Here is a 14,319-nt window from a genome sequence, read left to right on the forward strand (position 1 = left end):
TTTCATAAATTTTAACTTAAGAAACATTTCCATATCTGGGTAAATAAGTTTGAAAGTAGTCGTCTTGACTCGGAGAGGTAATATTTTGGTTTTCCCAACTTGTTAACATTTTCTTTATTTTTGGATGACCCTTCCCTTTCGAGTCAGGAGAGAGAGTCTCAAGCCAAAGATTTTCTTTCGAAAACCAGTGGTTTTGAACAGTTTATTTTTTGTGATAGAAAAGGTGAGATAAGGGGTTTCTTTAACCTCCACCACTCTCTGGCTTCGGTTTTACAAATTTTTTCTTAGGGGTGGTCTTAGCAGAGAGGTCTTAGTGCATACAAATAAAAAAGAAGGGGGTAAATTTTGGCCTGAGCCACGGAAATTTTTGTTGAAACCCAGTGACGTAGGTATACCTGTTTTTTATTTCTTTTTTAACGATTTTGTCCAAGAGGGTACCAGTTTTGGGGTCTTATATATATATTTTTTTTAACAAAAGGGGGGGGGGATTTTACGCTTTTATTTGAGTATTTTTATTTGTAATTTTAATTTTAATAGTGGGAATTTGATATAAATTTAATGGAAGTATTTACACTCCCCCGGGTAATACGTATGTATTACAATACAGATTCAAATTTTTTTTTTTACAATGATTACATGATATTGAACATTCAAAATTTTAAAGTTACAGAAATTTTTAATTATTTTTCTATTATTTTTTTTTAATCAAACCTATTTATTTCTAAGGCGTACAGCAGCTGAATGGGCCTTCTAATGATATTGTTTCCTACTTTAACCCAACAAGCTCTTATTTCCCCATCTCTTCCTAACATGACTTCCGTCACTACTCCTAATTTCCACATATGTTTGGGAATTTTTTCTTCATGCACAAGCATGACGTCGCCTATTTTGACTTTTTCTTTGTTTTTAGCTAGATAGATGTGGTGAGCGTTTCTGAGTTCCAAAAGATATTCCTGTCGCCATCTTTTCCATAGCCTTTCCATTAACGCGTTTCTGTGCTTTAATCTTCTAGCAAAGTCCGTTTGACTTGAGGGGAGCTGCGCTGTAGGTGGTAGTTGTGGTGGCAGGCAACTTATTCTTTTTCCAATAAGAAATTGTGAGGGCGACAGAGGCTCGGGCTCGTTTGCGTCATTATAAAGGTATGTCACGGGCCTCGAGTTTATTACGCCTTCGGTTTCAAGAAGTACGGTTTCCGTCTCTTGGTACGTAAGGGCTGCCTTTCCCAGTACTTTTCTCAGTATAAACTTCGTCGTTTTTACCATTCTTTCGTAAAATCCACCAGCCCAAGGGGCTTTTTCCACTATTGACTTCCACTGAATTCTTTTGTTCGCAAAAAATTGCTTAAGTTGATCGTCATTAATTTTGTCCCACATGATATCTAAATCTGATTTTGCGCGTTTAAAGGTCTTGGCATTATCAGAATAGATAATGGATGGTACACCTCGTCTAGAAATAGCTCTTCTCAATGCCATCAGGAATTCGTAGGTACTTAGGGATGGAACTAATTCCAGGTGTAACGCTCTTGTTGTAGCGCAGGTGTACAGGCAGATATATGCCTTCTCTGTGGTATTTCCCATTTTTACTAGAAGTGGGCCCGCGAAGTCTACTCCAACAACAGCGAAAGGTTCCGATTGCGTAATTCGGTCTTTTGGTAGTAGTCCAGTAGGGGCAGTGGCTGGCTTAGCCGCGTACCTTTTGCATTTGGTGCAATTTCTGACAATAGTTCTGGCTAATTGACGTCCGGCAATCACCCAGTATTTTTCTCTTGCTTGTGAAGCGGTAGCTTGTATACCAGAGTGAAGAAATTCCTCGTGAGATCTTTGCATTAATTTTCGTGAAAGCTCTTGGTTTTTATTTAAAATAACTGGATGCTTTGATTCAAAACTGGGGTCCTATTCTGAGGCGTTCGTTCAAGCTACCGAAAAAAACTGAACGAAAGGCCAACCGAACAGCCCCAAACGAAAGGCGTCTACCGATTCTTTTAGTAGCGATTCTAAGGCCCATTTTAACCACGTTCGTTTGAGCAAGATCGTTAGGTAGAGAGAAAACGATTTTCGGTATGGAGGGATAGTAGTTTTTTTTCCTACTGCTAGTATCTCTCGTTTCCGATCACGTGAACTTTCAATGGGACCAATCAAAGGGAATGAATTCGTCTGCAGACACTTTTTCACACTTGTTGTTGTGATATAATTGTGGACGGTGCGTTATTTTCCCGCTGAGCGTTTGATTAATGTTGACAGAAAAAACCTACATTTATAGAGAAGAATACTTAGGTAAGAATTATATTATATAGTTAAATTAATACTATTCGTTTCGAAAAAAAGAGAAGAGAGTTAAGACAGAAATTGTTTCTAATTTCACGAAGCCTTGGTATTGATTGTATCTAAAATAATTCAACAAAACAATTTCCCAAGTAGACAATGCCTCCACGTGGTCCTAAAGTGTCAGATAGACAACGGATAATTATTTTGGACTATATGGAATCGCACCCTGAATTAGTGTCTGGCAGATTAACTGCTGAATTTACTAAATTTGCCCAAGATAACTTGTGGTCGCTTCTGGCTGATACATTAAATGCAGATGGATCAGGGTCTGTGAAAGATGTCAAAAAATGGAAGAAGGTCAGTAATTTGTGCATACCTCAAATCAGCTTCTTATATCGATATGAAGCGAATCAATTTAGTATTAGTTCTGTCGAAGTTAGAAGTTGCATGTGAAAATATATATCTATGTATGTTACTAACAAAAACATTTAGTCGTGGGCTGATTGGAAGTCCGACACAAAAAAACAAGGCTGCCAGTATTAAAAATTCACAAAGTGGAACTGGCGGAGGCAAAAAAACATCACTTGAACTCACTGATATGGAGAAGCGTTTGCTTAATATTATAGGGGCCATGTGTGTTGAAGGAAACTCACAGGTGGTGGAGTTTGGTTTCTAAGAACACTGTCTTCAAGAGGTAAGAAGGGTTGTTTGTTAAATATCAGTATAAGGGTGTTTAATATATAAGTATAAGAGTTTATATGTTTCTTTTATAATAAATGTCAGCCTCAGGTTCCCATGCCCACTAACTTTGAAGAAGTAAGCATTACTACTGAACCCAATACTGTCACTGCAAAACCAAGTGCCATTGAAGCGATTGAAGAAACTGCTGGATGCAGCTTCCTTCAGGACGTTTTTCCCACAGTTACAGGGGCTACATTTACGGTTCAAGATGTTTTAATAACATCTCAACCAATAGTAAGTGGCGAATGTAGTAACAACTTGAAGAGGAAAAATGGTACGTTTAAATTATGATTTAAATCCACTACTTCAATTTATATACATTATATGCAAGCATTACTGAGCCTTTTTAAACTAGAAAGTAGCACAGCGCAGGAAACCCCAGTTCCAAATGTAACAGAAACGGATGAAGCACCAACGTTTAGTAGAAAAAGAAGTAATCATTTCCTTGTCATTTCAAATTATGTTTATAAATAAGTTTATGTTTAAAATAGGGAAGCATGCACGAACAGAGAACAGCGAGAATTATGAAAAGGCGACCGAAACATTAAAAGAAATGGAAAGTAGTAAAAACGCCATATTAAAGGGAATCCAAACTGCCATGGAGGAAAGGAACAAGATCGAGCAAATGAAAGCTAATTCCTTAGAAAAATTTCTTTTAATATTTTCTGACATTGCCAGTAAATATATGGACAAGGATAAATAAAAAAAATTTAATAGATGAAAAGTTGTTTTATTTGCGTTTGACATGCTAATTTTGACAATAATGCTTGTTCTTTTAACACACAACAAATATATAATTGATCAGCTTAATGATTCATAAAAAACATTTTGGGGTACTTCATCGAAAGCGTCTTACAAGATGTTCGCGTACTGCTTGTCCCCCACGAAGCCAAGTGTCATTTGGCCCAGGCACATATTGGGGAACATCTAAGACCAAGGCCCTCCTTTCAATTCTTTGTTGTCTTCTTCTTATTCTTAGTCTTCTCCGCATCCTTCTTCTCGCATCAAGGTCTTCATCATCCGTGTCACTATCACTAGAAGTGTCAGTGTCCGAAAACTCGTCATCAGAATCACGGTGGCCTTCATCTCGACGCATGTTGTGCAGTGTACAACAAGAATAAACAATTTGAGCAGCAGCTGTAGGGTGGTAATGTAGTGTGCGATGCAATAATAGGCAACGAAAAACTTGCTTCAAAACTCCAATTGTGCATTCAACAATTTGACGCGTTTTTGTAATAGCGGAGTCATATCTCTTTTCGGGTGATCCTCTTGGAGTATGGGTTATTGGTGTTAAAAGCCAGGGTTTCAGGGGGTAGCCACTATCGCCTAACATAATATATGGGTAAATAAAATAGTGCACATTGCTTAAATATATTCATACCTATAAGCCAACAATCCTTTTTTCCATTAAGATATTGCCTCTCTAGATGGGTTGAGAGTTGTGAGATACGGTAAACATGGGAATCATGAGCTGACCCAGGAAATTTAGCATTACAATTTAAAATACACATTTTGTGGTCACAAACCTAGTTTTCAAGTTTAGAATTGGAAAAATATAATTTGAGACGCCTTTAAAATAAGTGAATAGTTATTAAACCTTACAATTTGAACATTAAGAGCGTGGAACCCTTTTCGATTAACGTAAAGATACTCTCTAAAATGTTCATCATTGATTGATGGAGCTACAATTGCAATCTGTGTACCATCAATAGCACCAATGATGCCTGGAAATTGCGCTACTTTGCTGAATCTTTGGATTAAAATATTCATGATCTATAATTAATGTAGGAACTTTTTAACTCATTTACACCAAAGTACCCAATCTTATTAGCCATGATTTGATCTTCTGTCACTGGAAATCGAATGTAATCGGGAGCTAAAATATCAACGATTGCTTTGCTCACTGTTGTGACACATCGACTCACGGTTGACTGACTTAAAGCAAGGAAGAGGTCTTGACCTATAGCTAATTGGTATGAACCAACAGCATAAAACCTCAATGCTGTTAAAATCTAGTTAAAACATTTAAAAGTAGTTAATATTTTTAGACATTAATATAATTTATTTTTACCTTAATATTGGATGGAATTGCCAGAGCATTCTGACCCGTTAGACGCTCTTGAAGTCTGTCGCAAATATTATAGACTATCTCTTTTCTCATTCTAAAAATTCTTTTGAATCGATAATCATCGAGTTCAAAAGGTTGAGCCCTATCTCTAAATATTCGTTGTCGCCTTAAATCACGGCGAGGTAACTCATCGGCAATCATAGCCAATCTTAAAACCTCAAAACGAACTATATCCGCCATTTTATAAAAACCTTTTGGAGGGAAATGTGTTCGTTACAGCTCGTAACGACAAGGGAAACCCTTTCGTTAGCTAACGAACGACTTTCACCGTTTCTTACCGAACAAAATCTCTACCGAACGCCTCAGAATCACTACTTTGGTTCCTAACGAATATTTTGAGCTCTAACGAAACGATTTGTTCGGTAGCTGGCCTACCGAACGCCTCAGAATAGGACCCCAGAGAGAAAGAGAGAGAGAGCGAGGAAGGAGACCACGTGACTCTCGTTACTAGAGTCGCGAGGAAGGAGACCACGTGACTCTCGTTACTAGAGTTTAGAACGGTCGACTACTGCAAGGTTGTATGAGGCGTTAATATTTAATTTCGGTTTAGATTAAGTTAACGTACTGAAACAACAACTAATGATATAATTACGTTCACTATTATTAACGTATCAATAAGTTTATCACGCTCACGTTGGTAAACTTATTCAAACTACAACTGATATAATTACCTTCCCTATTATTATTTCAATTAGATCGCTTAAAGGTGCTTTACGACCCCTCTCCCACGTTCCGAACAGCCCCGTAAGTTGATCACACTCACTTGAACCAAAAACTAATGAAATAATTACGTACGTTAAGGTATTCTTTAAGTTACGCGATTGGTATTCAAGTTAACATTCTTTTTAAGTTACGCGATTGCAGATTAGTTTAACGATTACTTAAATCCATTTAGAACTAGAACTGAGCTATTTAAGTTAACGTAATCATAAGGTTAAGCGATTGCAGATCAATTCATATCTGCCTAAAATTTAAACTCTTCTGAGTAATACATAAGTCGACTGTTTTAACAATAATTAAGCTTTATATCAAAAGGTATTAAACAATTTTATTTCAAAAAAATAACCCTTAATAATGATTTTGACCATTCACATTCTAAGGTTATTTTCAGTTACAATTTTTGTTTTACAAAAATTATCATTTGAAGTTTAGATTTGCCTTTAAAATCTAATTATAATTTATTTAATTAACTTTTATTAATTTAATTTTAACATATAAGAGTAATCAATTACTAATCATCACTTATCTTAAGAAAAAAAGTTCAACATTATTTTTAAAATTGAAAATACTTATCTCAATCAAAATAAATTAAGCACTGGTAATATATTAATTACAAACCCTAGTTCAAAATTAAATGTCCTTGATTTCTATCACCAGAAGGATAAACAATTTCCTAGAAGGCTAGAAATCAATTAAATCATGATAAAAGTAACTTATCAATATCATCATCCCATTCTTAAATGCTACACGTAACAAAAATGATACAATCTTCAAATTCACTTAATATCTGCACAGAAATGAAATATTAAAACTTACAACTACAAGTTCACTAACTTACCAAAACGAAATCGACCCTTGGCTACCTGACGCCTACCACTCTGTTTTAATTAATATAAAATTTAATTTAATCACATCATCATCTACGCGGATTCGATAAACAAAAGACCGAGGCTTAACGTAGCTTGCGGCCATCTTTCTTGTTTACATGGTCTCGTCTAGGTTTGGAGGGAAGCTCAAAATTCATACCCCCTTTTTATGGACAAATAAGGTCTTGCTTTTTTTAGTAGAGGAGAAGCTACGAGTCTCTACTCCTTCTACAATACACATCCTTGCCTTCAGGCTAGGAAATAAGACTGGTTTACAGGTCAAAAACCAGTTTAGTAATAGCTTGGACCAGTTAATTTTTATTCATTACGTGAGACTCACTGGTCCCAATGACTAGTTTATTAATTCCTGCTTTTATTAATGTTGATTTAGGGACCACTATAATTATTTTAATTTTAACATAAATTTCGACTCCAGTAGTCCAGTTGTGCATTTTTGTATACACTCCTAGGTTGAGAATAGAGAGAGTCCGTAGAGATTTTTATTTAGAATAGAGCAGTGATGCCAGATTGAGAAAAATTTTCCCATATTTAGGGAAATTTTGACTCCTAAAAACGGCAAAAAGGGAAATTCCACCAAAAATTTGATAAATCTAGGGAAATTCCATGGTACGAAACATTTTATTCAAAAGCCAACCATCTCAATATAAAAAATTAAATAAATTCATCAAATTGACTTATTAATTACGTTGGATTCACAATAGATGGCAGCCCTGCTACTGTATTTAGTAATTTCAAAACATTGAATTATTGAAAGTCGTCTGCTAAATAACTGACCCAATTTGTGGTCGTTACGAATATACATCGCTAAAAACAGTTGTCATGCTATAATTCCATCATTTTCTATGCGCGGAATCTGGCAGCCCTAAACTAGGGAAATTTTGGTCCAAAAAGGGAAATTTTCTGGATTAGAAAGTGAAATTCCATTTTTCCCACCCGGCATCACTGGAATAGAGACCGGCCCACGGCGGCTACTCGGCTAGGCCTAGGTTTAGGAGTTCTGTAGGTGTTTAGGGTACTGGGGAGACGTCACACACACGAATGACTGACAGAATAGCCCACTAGATCGCTTGCTCCACGACGCAAGCTTAATTAATCTCATTAGTGATAACTGATTAACTGGCACCTGAAAGCTTTAGTAATTATCTAGCAATATTAGGTCACTTATGCTTAAAGCAATATAGGTTTCTATTTTTAACATTGAAACTTGATTTTTATCCTTATTAACCTGAGTCTTGACACCAGTAGAAAATTAAATAGGGAAAAGTGACTTTTCCCGGGAACAGTTTAATATTTAAGACACCAGGGGTCACTGGTACGGAGGACTAGTTTCGAAAATTACCTAATTTCCAAGCCTGCTAGCATTGCGTGTAACCATTGCCCACTCGATCACGCGCATCACGACGCAAGCTGCTCGCGCTATAGTGTAACTTAGGTGTAACCGTTAAAAATTGTTGACTCGGATCCTGGAGTAAGAAACCCAAATAAGGCTTGATCCTTGAGAAAGACACCCAAAATAGTAGCTAGAGCCTCCTCCACTGTATTTTAGTTATTTAAGAAACTATTAAGATTAGTGATGATTAGTAATTGATTACTCATATTATAAATTAAAATTAAGAGGTAAACCAATTATTTTTATCGTTTAGAGGCAAATTTAAACTACCAATGAAAATTTTTCTTTGTGAAAAATTGTAACTGAAAATAACCATAAAAAGTGCTTGGTAAAATTGGTTATCATGGGTTATTTGAGTAATTAAACGATAATAGAAATACTATATAGCGTATACTTAAAATTATCTTTTTTTATCCAAAATTGTAACTGAAAATAATCTTAGAAAGTGTTTGGTCAAAATTATCCTTACGTTTTTCAAAAGGCAGTAAAATATAATGCGAATATAAAAACAAATAACTGTACTTAATTAGTTTTCTTAAATCATTTGTTTTAAGAACAAAGTTATCATTAATGTTTATATGAAACCAAAATCACACTAAATTAATTTATAACCGAAATTAATTCATAACCGAAAGGATATTTGATAAATAAGAAAAGATTAACGCAAAATAAAATTTCCGGGGTCGTATCAGTTTTAGCCTCTAGTTGGCGCCGCGAAAGCATAATGGCCGGGGCCATCTTGTTTTTAGTCACATCGTATATATACGATGAGGCTATTAGTTTTTCCCGTAAGCCTGTGGTGGGCGTAGTTGTGGTGGTGCTTTTTCGCGATTTGGAATGTGGTCAGAGTTACCCAAAGAAATGGTTATGTCAGAGCTAACCGAAGAAATGGTTATGTCAGAGCTAACCGAAGAAATGGTTATTTTATGCCTTTGGCAGTATAAAATGTTTCGTTCGTCATTGAAGGGAGGGAGAGTGAATGTGAGATAATTGTGGTGAGGTGACATTTTGCGTTCGTGTATTTTAAAAGAATGGGGATTCTAATAGTTAGTTTAAGCATTGCAATAAATTGTACAGGTAAGGTTTCTGAATTGTGGTTTACGTTTCCTCGATATATTTAAAGCTAGAGAGAGAGAGGGAGGATTTTAGTATTTCCTTAATTTAAATGGAAGGTTTAATACTCCCTTTAAACGCGGATTGTCTTACCTCAAATTGATACTTTGCCATCAACTTCCACAAAGAAAGACGAAGCAAAAATGAATTCATCGGTACTTGAACTAACTTTTTCCATTACTTTAGCCCTACTTGATTATATTGGTTCTTTTTCTCTTCCAAAAGTCCCAGAACGATGAACCATCGACACTCGTTCGATCCACCAAACTTCAAATGCGAAGCGGCTTATATTTAAGGACCAGAGTCGTAATCCCCGTTTCCGAAACCAAACTTGCGAAGGAAAACAGAAAAAGAAAACCCCAAAGTAGGTATCTAGTGAATCTGAATCTGACAAAATGTCATCACACCCGAAGTCGTCGTCTAATGATACTTTTCTCGAGGAAAGTAATGTTGCACAGAAAGGTGACGAAGTTAAGTCGATGAAGATTGAAGACTGTAGTTGAAACTGTTCATGAATCATTATCGGTGGCTGAAGTTATTGGTGAACCTAAAGTATTAGAAGACATTGATGGCGTAAGTCAATGGATATTTCTGATGAGGCCGCAGTTGAACATCAATCGGTGGAAGCCGTTGAAAATCTTCGTTAGTCCAAGCTGCTAATGAAATGAACTTACAAGTCTACATCACTCGTTGACATTGACACGCGCACAGTAATCAAAGTATTTGGCGAAACATTTGACGAATCTAAATTACTGCAGTCCTTTGATGGACAAAAACAACCAGAAACCAATGAAGAACTTAAACGATTGGAAATCGTTGAGAAATCTAATTCAAGTCAAATCGTTAATAAACTGTCAAAGAAATTAATTTTTATGACTGTGGGGACGATGAACATAAGTTAATTGTTGACGTTAATTTGGAGGAACGTCAAGCAGTTCCTTTAGTGGTAGTTGTAAGTTAAAATTCATTAACTAAAAGCATTCTTAAAATACTGTAAGTACGTTTCTTCACTAGGAACCAATTGAAGCCGATTCCCAGTTAACTGGAGAAATTACCGCCAGCCCCGAAGAAACGCTGGACTTAAATAGTCAGGAACCGGTATTTTGTCAACTTTTTAATTGTCAGAGAAACGTCCAGTTAATCCTACATAATCTATCGTCTTCATTCTGGTGATAATATAAAGGATTTTTTTTCAGAAAGACCCTTATTAATTTTTAATTACAGGGCCAAAAGTCTGCAAGGCTCGTTAACTTCCAATCCATCGGTGAATTATGCAAATTAACTCCTTTAGACATTCACTCGTTGCCTTTGCTTGAACCCAAAGTGCCGACGCTTGTCGCTGCGCTAAAGAAACATTTGAAGAATTGCGCTTGCGTCAGCAACGCCGTTCCTAAAGAAAAAAAATGGTTGAAGAAATTCCCTTTGTTGGTGAAACGTGCGGTGAAGACACGGACGTTGTTGAAGATTGTAGTGCTCCACGGAACGATGGTAAAGTATTGTTTTTTGGTTTTTAAGGCAATAGAATAGTGTGAATTGGTGTACTTTAGTCTGACGTCCTCAAATATTGTCTATTTAATGTATTTTGGATGTGGAAAAGATAAAAGAAAAAGACCTAACGCCGGAAAAGACTGAAAAAACGGATTGTAACGTAATCGATCCCAGAGAAGGCAAAGTTGAGTTGGAATTAGTTACGCCGCCGCCTAGGCACGAGGAGTTAAGTGCGCGAAGATTTGCTGCCTTTAACTATGAAGTGGAAAGACAAAAGGATTGTATGGCCACTAATGAAATGATGCAATTCGTGAGCACGCTTGTTAGTAAGGCCAAAAAAATCATTACAAAATAACATTGGTAATTTTCTTAAATTTTTATTCCGTGTTACACAAAATTAATTCAATCAATCTGCCATTCTTAAAGGGGCTCACCGGCGCTGTTGGGGGGGGGGAGACCGCCCTTAGTTCAGGGGAAAACACCCAGCTCTTTGGCCATAAGGAATGGCGCCACCGTCGTGGTGGGTGGGTAAGCAATATGCTGACCGACAGTTTGACCCCCCCTTCACCCCAACAGCTCCGGCTAGCCCCTTTAATTTGATATCCAGTTTCCTCTTAATGCTAGCTAGTCGCCGCTATCGCGCTTTGGCATGTTAATTTTCCCACTATCGTAATCCTCTATGTAATCTTCCTTTTTTAAAAGTAAAACGCCGCAAAGACTGTTGAGAATTCCAGCTCCCATACTTTACCGACAAAACTACTCTATTTCGTCTTGTACGTTTTATTCCAACAAAGGAACTCCGTACTTAAAAACTTGATGATATTTTTACATATTTACTAAATTACGTTTCGCTATCACGTGTTTTACTTCCTCTCTCCGTGGCTTCAAAGAAACCCTGCTTAAGGCGGGAATGCGTACAGCTAGTTGGAATCATTGCGTAGTTATTTACATGTCGTATCTAGGCGAAAAGAGTCTCTAGGCGGATGCATATATGGGTTTGAGAGCGGTAAACGGAAGGGTAGCGGCAACGGCCAAACAGAGCGCGTCAGCGGAAAACCATACACACCTACTGTTTGGTTTGACGAGTCGGTAGCAACAACGCCAACAATTTCCATAGATATAGGTGGCGTTGTAGGCTCGATCTGTAGCCTAATGCTCTACCACTGACCTATTCCTCCTGACTCATAATCGTAATGTCAAATAAATTAAAATGAACGCGATGATCCGTTCTGTTATACGGAGAACTCAGGTATAAACCAATGACCTCTCGATCTGCAGTCGAATGCTCCACGTCTGAGCTATTCCCCCTTGTTAATAATCTTATTGTCGATCAAATTGAAACACCGCTATGATCCGTGCTGTTATAGTGGGAACTCGTGTTTTAACTAAGGACCTCTCGATCTGCAGTCGGATGATCTACCACTGAGCTATTCCCCCTCGATCATTATCGTGATGTCGATTAAACTAAAATAAACGCAATGATCCGTGCTATTAAAGGGGGAGTACGGGCTCGAATTAAGGACCTCTCTATCTGCATTCGAATGCCCTACCACTGAACTATTACCCCTTGGTTATAATCGTAATTGATATTAAACTAAAATAAACGCAATGATCCGTGCTGTTATAGGGGGAACTCGGGCTTGACCAAGGAACTCTCGATCTGCAGTCAAATGCTCTACCACTGAGCTATCCCCCTTGATCATAATCGTAATGTCGATTAAATCAAAATAAACGCAATGATCCGTGCTGTTATAGAGGGAACTCGGGTTCGAACCAAGGACCTCTCGATCTGCAGTCAAATGCTCTTGCACTGACCTATTCCCTCTTGGCCGAAATCGTAATGTCGATTATACCAAAATAAACGCGATGATCCGTGCTATTACAGTCTTTTGATTTGCCGAATTAATACACTTTTTTTCCACCAAAGTCGAAAGCCAAGTCAATCTAGCCAAAGGGTGTTTTCTAGCAGACGACACACAGTGGAAAAATTACTAATGTAGAATTTGCAATTTTCGGCAGATTCCAAGTTGGCGCTAATTTAGCGACTGGCGCGAATGCCCTCCCGGGCAGTCAAGAAAAACTACATGAGATATCTAAGCCTTAGTCTTAAAAAATATCCAAAAACCAATATTAAATTCTTTCAGCAAAGTTTTGACCTGATACCAAAGTGCTTCTTAGCAAGAGTGTCACAAAAAATTTCTAAAATAAAATATACATTTAAAGGCGGAAAAATACTAAAAGAGCCTACTGCGGAAAAACAAGTGAAATATGGATGTACTAATAACTAGCGTTACTGGATAAATTTCTGAACGTTAAACGCGGTCATTTCTTTTCATCTATAACTTCTAGTGCCAGCTGGCGAGAAAAGTGTGAACTTATGAAGTCCTAAAATGAGACAAACGTTAGATTTTGCGGTCGTCTTTAATTGGCTGTTTCTTGAAAACTTCTTATGGCGGGAAATTTATAAACTTTTAGTTCCAATATTATTTGTGTAATAATAGTTTGAAAGAAATAAAATTTTATCGGATTTATTAGAAGTGCTTGTGATGTTCTAGTAGTTCTAGATAACTTAAAATTTTAATGAGTTGGAACAAATGGGAAACATTAGGCTTATCACCTAGGGTCAGTAACTTAGATCCTCAGTTTAGTGGTAATAAAGACGTGGGATCTATTTGTTACGATTCGCTCTCTAATTCTGGTAAGTTTAAGTTTTATAATAGCCATATTACTAGTTATTTTAATTGAAATTTGTAACAGTGTCAGGTACTCGGATTTTGCGCGTAATGCGTATTTCTTGAGTTTGAAATTTAGGCCAAAAATCATAGACTAAATTAATAATTTAAAAATGTTTCTTAAATCAAAGATGACTCGGAAAATTATCCTGGCAATGAAATTGAAGAGGATTATCTTTTAAGTGACGATGAAGTAAGACGAAGCGATAAAAATATTTGGAAGGAAATCGCAACAGGAAACAAGCCTGTTCCTTTTGAAGCTATTTCTAAGTAAACACGAATAATAAAACATTTTTTAAATAATGTAAAAAATATTGTTTAATGAAACAATATTTTTTACATTATTCCTGATAAAGTTAAAACAAAATCAGAGAATCCTCAAACAAAAAAGTGAAAAAACCAAAAGATATTTTATGATACATCGTAAGTCTTTAGCTGAATTTCGAAATTATGACTTTGATCAACAGACAGCAAATTATTTATTTATTTCTTTTTAGCTGCGAATTATGACGACGCTATTTAAGGTGTAGTTTTGGAAGTTCAGGGTTATCTTAAAGAATGCGCATCTAAATTGAAATTCACTGAAGCAGCGATACGAAGTTACAATTGGCTTAGCACTTTAAAGCGGAAATCTGCTCACGATTCGCCCCTAGAGTTTTACTTGCCCGCACAGCTTCAAAAAAATCAGAGAATGTGCTGCCACCTTTAATTTTTAAGGTTGGTTTATGATCAGACCATTTTTTGGTACCAGTGCTGGACATAAGTTGCCATTTAACAGCTTAGACTTAGAGCAGACGACGGTTTGAAGGCGCGGGTTGTTTATAATTCTAAGACTTCACACTGTGAAAGGGTGGTT

The 14,319-nt window shown here is 36.7% G+C and overlaps 2 protein-coding genes across 2 annotated transcripts; one reads left to right on the forward strand and one right to left on the reverse strand.

Annotated features, from left to right (window-relative positions):
- Positions 1-701: 701 nt before the first annotated feature.
- LOC149640754 (uncharacterized) lies at positions 702-1,826 on the reverse strand. The gene has a single exon (XM_089850707.1). It carries the CDS (start codon positions 1,824-1,826, stop codon positions 702-704), a length of 1,125 nt encoding a protein of 374 aa, XP_089706833.1.
- A 1,074-nt stretch (positions 1,827-2,900) lies between these two features.
- LOC149640755 (uncharacterized) lies at positions 2,901-3,729 on the forward strand. The gene is made up of 3 exons (XM_089850660.1): positions 2,901-2,958; positions 3,048-3,438; positions 3,497-3,729. Exons 2-3 carry the CDS (start codon positions 3,330-3,332, stop codon positions 3,706-3,708), a joined length of 321 nt encoding a protein of 106 aa, XP_089706786.1. The 5' UTR covers positions 2,901-2,958; positions 3,048-3,329; the 3' UTR covers positions 3,709-3,729.
- Positions 3,730-14,319: the final 10,590 nt, after the last annotated feature.

Source organism: Phalangium opilio, unplaced genomic scaffold, assembly GCF_054372755.1.
Source record: "Phalangium opilio isolate 3A_F unplaced genomic scaffold, DU_Popi_V2 ptg000093l_1, whole genome shotgun sequence".
Taxonomy (NCBI): domain Eukaryota; kingdom Metazoa; phylum Arthropoda; class Arachnida; order Opiliones; family Phalangiidae; genus Phalangium; species Phalangium opilio.